We start from the raw sequence: 13,409 nt of genomic DNA, 5'->3' as shown, positions 1-13,409 counted from the left end.
TATTTTCCTTATTGAGACAATAGAATCTAGAATGGAGGGGAAACAAATGAGTTTAGTATTAGGGATGTTGAGATGATGTCAGGACAGCATCCTTTCACATTGCTGAAGCTCCAGAGATGTCAAAATTAAACTTGAATTTGGGAGTCATCTACAGAGAAATATTATATAACAACACATCTGGGAAGATAATCCTATACCCGAAACAGTATCTCCGTGCTTGAGGAATTTTGGTAGTATAACAAAACATTATACCTGAACAAGTGTAGCCATCTCCTAACTGGATATGCCACTGACCCAGGTCCTCACCTGTCACCCATCCTGGGAAAGGAAGACCATAGGGGTGGTAGGAACCTGCTAGCAAGGGAGAGCAAAGACACTGAGGAAGTAATGACACCACCTGGGTCCTCAGACCCTGCTCTCCTCAAGCCTGGATATGGACATGCTTCTGCCTATGACTTACACATTCTAATTTTGCATAGATGACTATGAACACGGATTATAAGCAACTTCTAAATTTACTTTTTGTTTTTAAGATTTTATTTATTTGAGAGAGAGAGAGAGAGAATGAGAGAGACCATGAGAGGGGAGAAGGTCAGAGGGAGAAGCAGACTCCCTATGCAGCTTGGATATGGATGTGGGACTCGATTCCGGTACTCTGGGATCATGACCTGAGCCGAAGGCAGTCACCCGCCCAGCCAAGCCACCCAGGCACCCTAAATTTATTGACTCTTATCTAGCTTTTAGTAAACAATTGTTCCAGCAAACTATGGTTCATCCTCTCATAGACATCCTATGTGTGATACTGGGAAAGCCCCATAGGGAGCCCCAGAGTCAACAAAATGAACACCATGAAGTACCGAGGAAATGGTCAATGTAGCAGATGGAGTCTCTAGTGCCCAAGGTGATCCGTGGTTAGGAGATAGTTTTGGGGGCGCCTGGGAGGCTCAGTCAATTGAGTGCAGGGATCTTGATTTAGGTTCAGGTCACAATCTTTGGTTGGTGCCCCCCACCCCACACTCAGGTGGAGTATGCTTGAGATTCTTTCTCTCTCCCTCTGCCCCTCCCTTCACTCATGCGCTGGCGCTCTCTCTAAGATAAATAAATAAAATCTTAAAAAAAAAAGATTTTTAAAAATCTGATACAGAGAAAGAGAGAGAGCTGCAGGGGAAGAGGGAGAAGCAAACACCCCGCTGAGCAGGGAGGCTGGTTCCCAGGACCGGAAGATCATGACCTGAGCTGAAAGCAGATACTTAACCGACCCAGGCACTCAGACACCCCTAAATTAGATAAATAAAATCTTAAAAAAAAAAAAAAAAGAAGATAGTTTTGGAAGATACTATAGGGCACTAGTTTATTGATACTTTAAGAAAATATATGGGGATACTTAAAGAACTAATTTTTGAAATGCCGTTTAGATATAACTTTTATTTTTTAAAATTTTTTTTATTTTTTAAGATTTTTTATTTGTTTATTTGACAGAGAGAGACACAAGTAGGCAGAGAGGCAGGCAGAGAGAGCAGAGGGGAAGCAGGCTCCCTGCTGAGCAGAGAGCCCGATATGGGGATCGATCCCAGGACCTTGAGATCATGACCCGAGTTGAAGGCAGAGGCTTAACCCTCTGAGCCACCCAGGCGCCCCTAGATATAACTTTTCTAAAGGCATATCCAGTGGGTAAACGCACACATCTGCTTAATACTTACAGTGAAACCTATACTTTACCTGAGACATCTTAAAATGGGTTTCTAAGTTGTCACTGCTGGGCCTGCATTGAAATTACTCTTGCTTCCCTAAGCCCCCCCAAAAAAGACATTTTCATGAGCTGGAAGAGCAAATGCAATCTTAAAGATGGCTAACTTCAGCCTTGCAGTTATTTAGAAAGGATCTGGCTTCAAACATTGTTTGCAGGCAGGATTTGAAATTGGCTAGGACCAAGGCCGGTATTTAAAGATGACTCAGTGGTACGGCCCGGGGCGGGGGATGGTGGGGAAAGACCAGGCAGTGGTCTCTCTAAAAGAAGTCTTAGACCCGTTTTCACCATATTGAGGGTCTGAGGTCCGGAGCCGCCGCAAACTAGGAGGTGCTGTCCAGTGTAAGAATATCTGAGACCCTGAGAAATGCACCTTCAAATGATCCGAATGGGAGGCGGCTAAAACCCAACTCCCCTCAACCCCCACCCCCAGCTCCAGGCCAGGATTTCCGCCAAGAATTCCAAAGCCACGGTCCAACTTGGGGCCTAGCCGGGTGACCTTCGCCAGGCCCCAGAATTCCCCTTGGGACGTCCCGGAGGCCCTGGTTCCGGACTCTGCCGGGGCTCACCGGTGCCCTCGGCCCCGGATGCTCGCGACCGCCTTCGGGACGCATCCCGCAGCGCATCATTAGTCCGGGAGTCAGGGCATCCTCTCAGCCCTGCGGGACGCCGCCCCACCCAGGCCGGCGGCGCCACGCCCACCGGTGGGGGTCCCGGGCGGGGCTGGGGATGCCCTCCCGCGGCCGCGCCACCCCCAGCCGGCGGCCCGAGGGCTTCCCGAGGCCCGGAGCCCCGCCCGCCGCCCCTCCCCCGGCCGCCGCAGGCCCCGGGCCCCGCCGCCCCTCCCCGGGCGCCGCCCGCCGAGGCCGCCTCTGCAGCTGGCCGCGCGGCCGGCCCGCGCCCGCCGCCGCGCGCTGATTGGCTGACGGGGGCCGGCGGCGGCGCTGAGTGGCCGGGCAGATTCGCTGGGTCAGGGCTGCAGAGGCGCCTGGCGCACCGGCGGGAGCGGAGCCGCGGCGCGCGCTCGCCCCGGACGCCGGCCGGCCGGCCGCCCGCCAGCCCGAGCGAGCGGCCCGGGGCGTCGAGGGTGGCCGCGCGGCGCGCCGGGCGCCGCCGCCCTGGCCGCCATGTGCTCCCAGCTCTGGTTCCTGACGGACCGGCGCATCCGCGAGGACTACCCGCAGGTGCAGATCCTGCGCGCCCTCCGGCAGCGCTGCTCCGAGCAGGACGTGCGCTTCCGGGCGGTGCTCATGGACCAGATCGCCGTCACCGTCGTCGGCGGCCACCTCGGTGAGCGAGGCGGGCCCCGGGAGGGCGGGGAGGCGCGTCGGGGTCCCCGGGAGTCGGCCGGTGGGCGCGCGCACCCGGGCCTCCTCCAGCCAAGTCACCTTCGGGTCCCCCAGACCAGCAGCCCTCCCCCGCGAGCCCTCCTTGGGTTAGAGAAAGCCCCTAACCTTGAGAGCTTCCTTTGACCACCGCCGTCCGCCCTGAGGCCAAGATTTGAGAACGGGATTCCGCGTACTGAGGGGACTTTGTTTTGGGAGGAACTCAAATTCGCCTGAAGCTGCCTGGAGGTCCGAGGAAAATCAAGCTGCAAACCCCATATTTGCAAATTCTGCTCGCATTTCGTGCCCTGTCAGGATAGCTTTATAGAAACCCTCACCACATTTACGAAATTGCCATTACAATGAATGTTTTTAAAAGTTTTGCAGGAGTGTGTAAGCATGAGTAATGCACTATAGAATTATCATTCCCAAACTAGGAACCTACATAGGGGGAGAAATTTACAACTGGAGTCCCCTCTTGAGTGTGTAAGTGGGAGAGTAGACCGTTGATGGGTTTTTTAAAACTCATCCTCCTTCCTAAAAGTGTTGAATTCTGATTCCAGAAAAGCCAAGATTTCAGGTCCAGACCATTCTGGCCTCCTATTTCTCCACTGCTGTGTCCAAGAGACATTTTTGGGTAAGACATGGTTATCATTTGTGACCCTGACCTCAAAAGGTTAACTATGTGTTTTAGATATTCTTAACTATTTTTAATACAAGCAGTCTCCTCCTGGAACCGTTGGTTTAGGAACCCCCTCTAACCTGCAGTTTGAGTGGCTTCAGCCTCTACTCTGGAAGTAAGCCAGCTACTTCACTGGAAATCAGATGTGGGACTGGGGGCGGGGGGAATTTGGGCCCAGTTCAGGGTGCTTTTTTAACCATACCTAGTTAAATAAGCTTATAATTTGTTACTCTTCTTTAGCAGAGGAAAGGGATTCCTTTCCCTTTTTGAACAGGTGACTTAAAGGAGTTTCGAATATGTCCTGTGTATAAGGTATCTATTCTAGGTGTTTTATCCATAAATTTATCTAAACCCTTCATAAGTAATATCAGACCGTATAGCCCCCCTGATAAATATACTACAAGCTTTAGGTGTCATACGTTTAGTCTAAAACAGTGCGTCATCTGTAAGGGGTACTGTCTGTCGATTCTTGATTTGCTAAAACTCTTACAGTTAATGTAGAACTGGATTCCAGAACAAGCAGTCTGCAAATCTGGTTTCTTAGCACAGCTTTGCTGCTAACAGGTATCTTGGCTTTGCCTTGACGAGGTCACTTCATGTCTTTGAACCTCAGGTTTCTTGTTTATATAAAACTAAGGGTTAAGGTTGTTCTAGCTCTAAAATTGTTCAGTGGAATTATGTTATCTTTTACTGATCTAGATCTAGGATATACATCTTTGTACCCCCAGCGTTAGTTTGTTTCCTCTTCATTTTATTGATTTATTTTGCAGCAGGTAAAGATGCCATTTTTGAGGTACAGCAATTGAAGTTCCACATCATATTTCTGTTGGAGACCCATCCGGCATTCTGTGAAGGAGTAGGGAAAATTCTCTCTGTTCTGTGTCTAAAACCCCATTTGAGGAGCGCCTGGCTGGCTCAGTTGGTAGAACATGTAGCTCTTGATCTTGGGGGGGGGGTCGTGAGTTTGAGTACTATGTTGGGCATGGAGGTTACTTTTTAAAAAATTTAAAAAAACAAACCATTTTAAAGAATCGGTCCTAGAGAAAGAAAATTATATTCTTTTTCTGCAGGAAAACCCTTTAAACCCTTTTGTTTAGTGTCTTAAATTTTACAGGAATTCATGTGAGAATGTGTCTCTCTTTGCAAACCAGAAGTTACTTCTTTCTAAACTATGAGAAAATATAGTCGCTGGAGTAACTGCAGACAGGGATTTTTTGAAGGAGTTTTAATCTTTTGTTAATTCAGAGATACCCAGACACAATTCATGACACATAAAACAAACCTATCAGATCACTCTTCCTGCCATCCAAAGCAGTGATGAGATTTATTTGTCATGGGGGTGTGTTAATCGAAGCCCAAGGAGGTAAGCTCTGTGCAAAGAGTGAGCTCCTTTGCTTGTTCATTGCTGTAATCATGACTTGAACAGGGTCTTGCAGTAATAGGCACTCAGTGAATATTTTTTTGAGTGAATAAAGGTATGCGCTCTATTTCCCAGTTTCTTCTATCGTCAGACTACAGAAAAGCCTTGGCAATTTGCTGAGCCAAGTATTCCTCTGGAGTAAACTCCAGAACTTACTGGCTTTGAAATGCAGAAATAGTTACCGATATTAATGACATTTCCCATTCGCAAATTATTGAGGGTGAGAGCTGGGAAAGCCTTTAAGATCATCCATCCTGACCCTTTCATTTTATTAATGAAGGACCCGACGCTCAAAGATACTCAGTGCCATCCAGCTGGTTAGTAGCTGACTACAGTTCAAGACCCAATCTAATTCCTGTCTCTGGATACAGAATAAGCATGTGCGAGGGCATTTGCAGCCCATGGTACCTTTTTCCGTGGATGTGGAATTGAACTGAATTGAATTACCCTGAGGCTAGACAGTGACTTTGCAAAGTGATTTTAAAACTTAGGAAGTTAAGGCACCCCCTTTACCAAGTCTCCTTCTCGAGATTAGTGCAAGGGGGTCCATGCAGGAGTCCCTTTGGGACAGTTGGAGCAGGACATCAGCCAATTACTTAAATTCTTTCCTGAGCTTCCCTCTGTGGAGGCTAGTAGGACCCCAAATCCAGAAACCAAAATTTCAGGTTCTGTCTGGAAATAGGATTCATACAAGAGATGCAAAGTTTGGGATTTAAAGATTGCAGTTATTTAAACAAGGTAATACGAGTAAGCTGAAGATGTCGTGCACATGCAAGGTTTTGTGGTGAGTGATGTTGCTGCCCCAGCGTAGGTTTGCATGGGATGGGTGGGAATGGCCTCTGGGAAGAGTTAATGACCTTCGGGTGGCTGAAGCAGTCCTGCATGGAACTCTTTCCCTTCACCCTTCTGTGGGACGTGGCATAATGAGAGCCATGCCCATCTCCATTCCTTCTTGGAAACCGCAAGTTTCATTCGTTCAACGGATATCTCTTAATTACTCTCTACCGTGGGCTAGTGTGGTGGTGCGTATGTCACCCAAATACACAGTCAGAGTCAAAGCAAAAAACGCATGGTGTTTATCATGGACCAGGCAGAGGTCGGGGTTCTTTCTACAGATTAACTCTGTAAACATCAGTAAGGTGTCTGGCACGTAGTACTGGCTGGCAGGACCAGTACTCAGGAATTGTAGGCTCAGCAAACTTGGTTTCCTCCCTTCCACTCCACCCCATTGGTGCACCGCCTGCCCTGACTTCAATCCCCACGGTGCCCATGGGGTCTGCTCCCTCTCCCTCACCCGGCGCTCGCATTCCTCCTTCAGCTCAGCTCACATCCCTCATCTCTCCGAGGTCTTTCTTGAACTCCCTCCCCTCCCCTCCCCTCCCCTCAGGCAATCCCTTTCCCTTCTGCTGCCAAGTAACGTTGTTGAAAATAGCGTCCGTCATATTTTATTGTAATTTATCTATTTACAAAGTTTATAGTCTCTCTCTTTCGCCCTCCCTCCCTCCATGCCTGGGAATCCCCCAGATGCGTGCTCCGCAACTGGTACCCAGTAGGCCTCCAGTTAATGTTTGGATGGTTGAGTGAAGGGCCTGAGAGGCTAACTGGAAGCATAGGAGACTTTTGCCGTAATTGGGTTCTGTTTGGGAAATCATGTTTGGATGTCTGAATGTTTTTGTGATGAGCCATTCTCTGAGGGCACAGTCCCCCGTGCAAATTAAGTTCTTTGACCACCCACGGGCCTTTACAACGACAGTTTCTGGTCTCAGGAAACAAGTATAGTCACAAACTCAGGGACAGGCATCAAGACCGGAAAAATGCATCTGACCTGGAAACGAGGGTGTGTAGCAGTTTGTCTCTGAGGAGCAGAATGATTCAGCATTCCTTGCCTTCCTTTCCGAGCTGAAACCTTGGTGGCCATATGGTGATTTCTAGGTCAGGTTCTTTGTTATTTTTTTTACATTTATTTACTTATTTAATATTTATTTATTTATTTGGGGGGGGGTGGGCGCCTGTGAGTGGGGGGAGGGGCAGAGGGGGAGAGTCCTTTCAAGCAGATATCCTGCTGAGCGTGGAGCCCTTTGTTGGGGGTTCAGTCCCTGGGAGATCATGACCCTAGCTGAAACCAAGAGTCAGACACCCAATCGACTGAACCACCCAGGTGCCCCTAGGTCAGGTTCTTTAAATTAAGGTGTCTGGGATACTTTTCCTTGGTTCCTTGTAGTAATCAGCTGAGTAAGATTGAAATATTTGGGTGAGGGGAATCCTAACTGAATTGGAGGAAAAGGTCATATTGCAGACTTGCAGAAGACAACAGAGGCCTCATGGAGAATGGAAGGACTCCCGTTGCTATGTAAGTAGGCACTAGCAGACAAGGATACCATGCTAACCTAGGGCACAGAGGTGGATCTTTGACCTCGCTCTCTGCCAAAGGCCTGTGCCTGACACCCTGTAATCTGAATAAACCACCATACGGGACTAGTGGATAAGTCAGAGAGCGGATGCAGGCACCTACCGTGTACTGTTTCTAAGCGGATGTGAGCACTGAATGGATAATCTTTACCCCGAGCGTCCTCGTTTATATCCATGGGCCAATCTCAAGGACTGAATGAAGGTGGATTGGATGTGTAGTTTATGATTCTTTTTTTTTTAACAGTTTTTTTTTTTTTTAAGATTTTATTTATTTACTTGACAGAGATCACAAGTAGGCAGAGAGGCGGGTAGAGAGAGGGGAGGGGGAGAAGCAGGCTCCCCGCTGAGCAGAGAGCCGATGTGGGGCTCGATCCCAGGAACCTGGGATCATGACCTGAGCCGAAGGCAGAGGCTTTAACCCACTGAGCCACCCAGGCACCCCTCGTTTATGATTGTAACAGTAGTTTTTAGGGATACCTCATAAACTGTGTTGGAAAGAGTTCTAGAGCCAGTAGACTAGGATCCTGAGTAGATCTCAAAGCCTTACTTACAGATTTCTGGACTACCTCTTGCCGCTACCATCACACTTCCACCAAATTGGTTAGGCTTGCCTGGTGGGAGGGGTGGAGCCATCATCAGAGACGTCCGTGTCTTGCCCATCCATCTACACCTCCTCCTTGGCCCTCCCATTAGCAGGGAGTCCAGTGACATCCCGGTAGGGCACTGCTAGCTCACCACACTCCACCCCCTTCTCCAGGGGCTAAGTGTGCCACCTTGCCCACTTTGCTGAGAGACTTCACCTTATTATTTTAACACAAACCTATAGCGTGGTCTGAAGTTTTCCATCTATTTCTATTTGATCCTTCATTATCAAAAAGTAACTCAAGAACCCCCCCCCCCATACACACACCAAGAGAAAGTGATAAATTTAAGTTACTTTGCATTGAGGAACTAACAAGAATAATGGTTCTTTATTTCTGCAACTCTGTTATTAATGCTCCAATATCTTTTATGTGCCTTGATCTTCACAACCATCCTACTTGTTCCACAGCTGTTGCCTGCCCATCTCTGCCAGGCACTGTGCTAGGTACTGGAGGTAGAATGAAGAGGACGAACACAACCTCCATCCTCATTGTTAAGATTTCCTTCATTCACTTGGTCAGCAAATACCTGCTGATTACCTGCTGTGTGTAACATATCATTCTAGGTACCAGAAACTGACACCTGGAGAGACCGGGTGCCTCTCCAGGAAATTACAGTCTAGATGGGAGAGAGAGGATATAAACAAGATAAGTCAGATATATAGTATGTTGCTGAAAAGGGCTAAGGAGGAAAAAGCAGGGAAGGGGAATGGAAGGACAGGATGTTTCTGGAGGTAGAGGAGGGGATATAGTTTTGGATAGGGGGGCTGGGGTGATCCTTAGCTAGGAGCTGATGTTTAAGTAAAGACCTGAAGGAGGTAAGGAAGCAAGCCATTTAGGTGTCTGGGATTAGGGGCGCCCGGGTGGCTCAGTCAGTTAAGTGTCTGCCTTCAGCTCAGGTCAGGATCGTGGGGTCCTGGCATTGGGCCCCAGTTCAGGCTCCCTGCTCAGTTGAGAGCCTGCTTCTCCCTCTGCCTCTGCCCCTGCCCCCACTTCTGCTCGCTCTCTTTTCTCTCTGTCTCAAATAAATAAAATCTTTTAAAAAATTGATATCTGGGATTAGAGTAGTATAGGCAAGAGGGAGCGACAAACCAGCCTGTGGCCAGAGCGGAGTGAACCACCAAGGGCAAGTATTAGGAGAGAAGGTCAGAGAAGTAGAGGATAGGGGGAAAAGTGCCAATGTATAGGGCCTTGTGGGTCATGGAAGGATTTTTATTTTTTATTTGTTTAAGAAGGCTCCATGCCTAGTGTGGACCCCAACACGGGGCTTGAACTCACAACCCCAAGATCAACACCTGAGCTGAGGTCAAGAGTTGGACACTTAGCTGACTGAACCACCAGGTGCCCTGGTCATGGAAGGACTTTGTATTTTACTCTGGATGTGCTGGGAATCTGTTGAAGGGTTTTGAGCAGAGGGGTGACATGATCTCCCTTATGGTCACAGGGTCATTTGGGTCACAGTGTTGAGAACGGACAGATGGTAGTGAGGGCAGAGGCAGGGAGATCACTGAGGTCATTGCTACAATTCAGGTCTGGAGAGATAATTGTTGGATTAGAATGATTTCAGGGGAGGAGGTGCATAGTGACTGGATTTTTTTTTTTAAGATTTTATTTATTTATTTGACAGAGAGCGATCACAAGTAGGCAGAGAGGCAGGCAGAGAGAGAGGAAGGGAAGCAGGCTTCCTGCTGAGCAGAGAGCCCGATGCGGGGCTCGATCCTAGGACCCTGAGATCATGACCTGAGACGAAGGCAGCGGCTTAACCCACTGAGCCACCCAGGCGCCCCTAGTGACTGGATTTTGGATAGACTGAAGACGAAATTGTCAGGACTTGCCTACTGAATCAGATGTTGGATGTTCAGGAACGACTAGACAAGGAGGACTCCAGTGTGTCTGTCCTGAGCAGCTAGAAAAATAGTATGCCATTTACACGTATGGAAAGCGTGTAGGAGTAGGTTTGGACAGGTGGTGAGGATCAGGACTGAGTCCGAGATGCCCATGAGACATCCAAGTGGGAAATGTCACATAGGCAGTTTCATCTTGCTGGGGATACAGGCGCACGCCCTGGCCTGAAGATATCCAAAGTAAAAGCATCTGCAGACACCTGGCAAGGGATTGACTCCAGAGAGAAGAGAGAAGAGGTCCAGGGACTGAGCAGCCGGCGAAGAATCCTCAGTATATGGGCTGAAGAAATCCAGGAGTGAGTGGCATCTTGGAAGCCAAGTGGAGAAAGTAGTCGAAGAGGGAAGACGTGATCAGATGGTGTCAGGTTTTGCTGGTTGATCAAGTCAGATGAGGGGTGAGAATGGACCACTGGATTTAACAATGTGGCCTTAGCATCGGTGTCCCTGAGAAGTCTCATGACGTAATGGAAACCAGGGAATACACACTGTCTTAAAGAATCTTATAAAGGGAAGGCAAGAAATGCGTTGATAGCCAGCTGGAAGCTGAATTGTATTTCTACCCCCAATTTTCTCTCTCACTCTGCCTTCTGAGGTTAGAGCAAGAAAGCAGCTGTCTGCAAGCCAGGAACAGGACCCTCACCAGAACCCAGTCATGCCAGCACCCTATCAGACTTCCAGTCCCTAAAACCAGGAGGAATAAATGTCTCTTGTTCAAGCCACCCAGTCTGTGGTATTTTGTTATAGCAGCCTAGCTGACTCAGACCTTGCTCAGACGGGATATGGGTTTGGGAAGTTTTTCTTGAAGACGAGAGAAATAACAGCATGTTGTATGTTTGCATGAGTGATCCAATGGAGAGAAATTGATAATTCAGGGGAAAGAGGTGAATTGCCCAAGCAGTGTTTGAAGTGAGTGGGAGGGGTTGGGATCTATTGTGTATTTTCAAGGAATTAGCCTGAGCTAGGAGCAAGGGCACTTCAGCTGTTCTAAGAGAGAAGGTAACCTATAAGACCCAGGTGGGGGCAGGTAGGCAGACATGCTTGTGGGAGCTTGTAGAGAAGTTCCTTTCTGATTGCTTCAGTTTCTCTCCTCGCAGTAGGAAGAGGGGAGGGAGAAGGAGAAGGAGGGAGGAAGTAGCAGGATGAAAAGTGAAATAGTTGTCTTGGGTCAGGGAGAATGAACGGACTGGGGAAATAGGGTGCTTGCCAGGCGGTGGGAAGGATGCCCTTGAGACCAGTCAGCAGGTCTGTGTGTTTTCTCCGTATTCCATTGCGCAGGAGGGCACACGAGGTAGGCTGAGTTGGATCGGTCTAACCAGGGACATGGTTTAGCCAAGCAAGGAACAGGTACAGGATCTGAGGACGTACCGTCAGTTTGCAGATGCGTGCTGTGGTGTCCAACTGTGGACTCGAAATAGGTTAAGAGGGGAAGTGAGGGACAGTGCAAAGGCGGGGACCCATGCACGGTAGTTCCTGGGGTCAAAGATAGTAAGCCAGAAAGGGAGGAGACAGTGACTAGAATTATGAGTGCATGAAGTCTAGAATCACTCAGAGTCGTGGCTGAGGCGGGGTGGTAGATAGCGTCCTTGGAGGAAATGAGGTCAGGAGACGGGCCTGGGCATTGGAAGAATTCTGCCCAGGGAGATATATATATATCTGTAGGTATATATATACACACACACACACACACATTTATGATTTTGTTTATTTATTTGACACAGAGAGAGAGACAGCGAGAGAGGGAGCAGAAGCAGGGGGAGTGGGAGAGGGAGAAGCAGGTTTCCTGCTGAGCCCGGAGCCCTATGCGGGACTCCATCCCAGGACCCTGGGATCATGACCTGAGCCGAAGGCAGAGGCTTAACAACTGAGCCACCCAGGCACCCCTGCCCAGGGATATTGAAATCACCACCAGCTGTGACAGCGTGGGGGGCCTCTGAGTCAGGACCTAAAGCTCCAGGGACGGAGGTGGGTGGCTGGGGTTCCTGATGACCTGCACAAGGGGAGTGATGACAGCGTGTTGAGAGTCAGGCCAGGAGTTTTAGGGGAGGGAGAGCAGGATAATCTGGAAGTCACGGTGAAGAGCAAGGAGCATCTCTCCCACTGGCAGGCTCAGGAATCCCAGCGGCCAGGGAGAGAGAACAACCACAACTGGGAAGGGACATTGGGGAAGCAGCGTTACTGGGGAGAGCCGGGGTCAGCTGCACTCAGGAAAAGAAGGCGAAGGGAACACTCACTAGAAAGGTCAAGGATAGGGGATTTGCTGCCCCTTGCGTGCCAGAGGAGAGTGCAAAGGGGAGAAAGAGTGGAGGAAGGGAGCAGAAGAGACAATGTCAGACCAGGTGGGGTTTAGCATCTAGCGAAATGAGGCTGCCTTGGAGACTGGAGTCTTGGGTTATCGATACACGAAAGGGATAAAGGGTTTGCTGAGCTTTGTCTTCATGGTTGCAAGGAAGCTGGTGTTGGTAAGATGGGGGGTGGGATGGGGGTTGGGCGACGGTTGCCAAGTTCTGGGACTCTTCCATTTGACAGAAGAGGAATCTGATCCCCGGAGAGACGTGTGTCTTGCCAAGTTGTTAAATGACAATAAGGAATTAAGTCAAGTCTCTGACTTGGAGGCCAGTGCTTTATCCATTTCCCCATAATTGGCTTTCAGCTCAAGTCAGCCCAACCTCTTGCAATGCCTTTATAAATACATGCGCCCTGAGATATCCCTCAGCTCAGGGCTTTGAAGATGCCACGCCTTGACTGTGGATTTCTTTCCGAGAGGTAGACGTTATGCATTTATTTGTTTTACATATTTCTTCTGAGCCCAGAGGCACCATGAGTCAATATCTCCTTTCTGAAACTTTCTGTGGTTCTCTCTCAGAGATTATCCCTAACTGTTTCCTCCTCCTCTACCATCCCCGTACCCTGATTCATACGCCTGTTAGACCACTTCTCATAATGTGTTAGAATCAGTTGCCCCCTCTCCCCACCCCCTGCCCAAACCAGACTGGTAACTGCCGAACACCCAGGTGCTCTGCACAGGTCAACAGCATTCATCACAATTGTGTGTGGTCTTTCTTCTTCAATTCCAGGGATCACCCCTCCAGCCCCATGCCCAGCCTTCAAGATGGTGCCTGTTCCTCAGCTGTCATGGCCTTCTCATGTCCCTGTTGCCCTTACCATTTGGTGGCCCTGGGGCCCACATATGCATAGCAAGCTGGAGGGGCCAGGAAATTAACTACCTCACCACTGGAGCAGCTTTCAACCAAAGACAGTGGCTGTATAAAAATTACCGGTGG

General features: G+C 49.1%; 1 protein-coding gene across 2 annotated transcripts in view; it reads left to right on the top strand.

The window, feature by feature from the left end:
* Positions 1-2,713: 2,713 nt before the first annotated feature.
* RIMKLA (ribosomal modification protein rimK like family member A) overlaps positions 2,714-13,409 on the top strand; it is a 32,616-nt gene continuing 21,920 nt past the window's right edge. The window contains exon 1 of one of the 2 annotated variants that reach the window (XM_047727293.1): positions 2,714-3,037. In XM_047727293.1, the coding sequence (XP_047583249.1) occupies positions 2,875-3,037 (163 nt within the window). In that variant the 5' untranslated portion in view covers positions 2,714-2,874. The remainder of the gene's footprint in view (positions 3,038-13,409) is intronic. The other variant, XM_047727295.1, reaches the window with a different exon arrangement.

This window comes from Lutra lutra, chromosome 4 (assembly GCF_902655055.1).
Source record: "Lutra lutra chromosome 4, mLutLut1.2, whole genome shotgun sequence".
Classification (NCBI taxonomy): Eukaryota; Metazoa; Chordata; class Mammalia; order Carnivora; family Mustelidae; genus Lutra; species Lutra lutra.
Note: the sequence above shows the minus strand (reverse complement) of the source record. Positions and strands in the feature narration are given on the sequence as shown.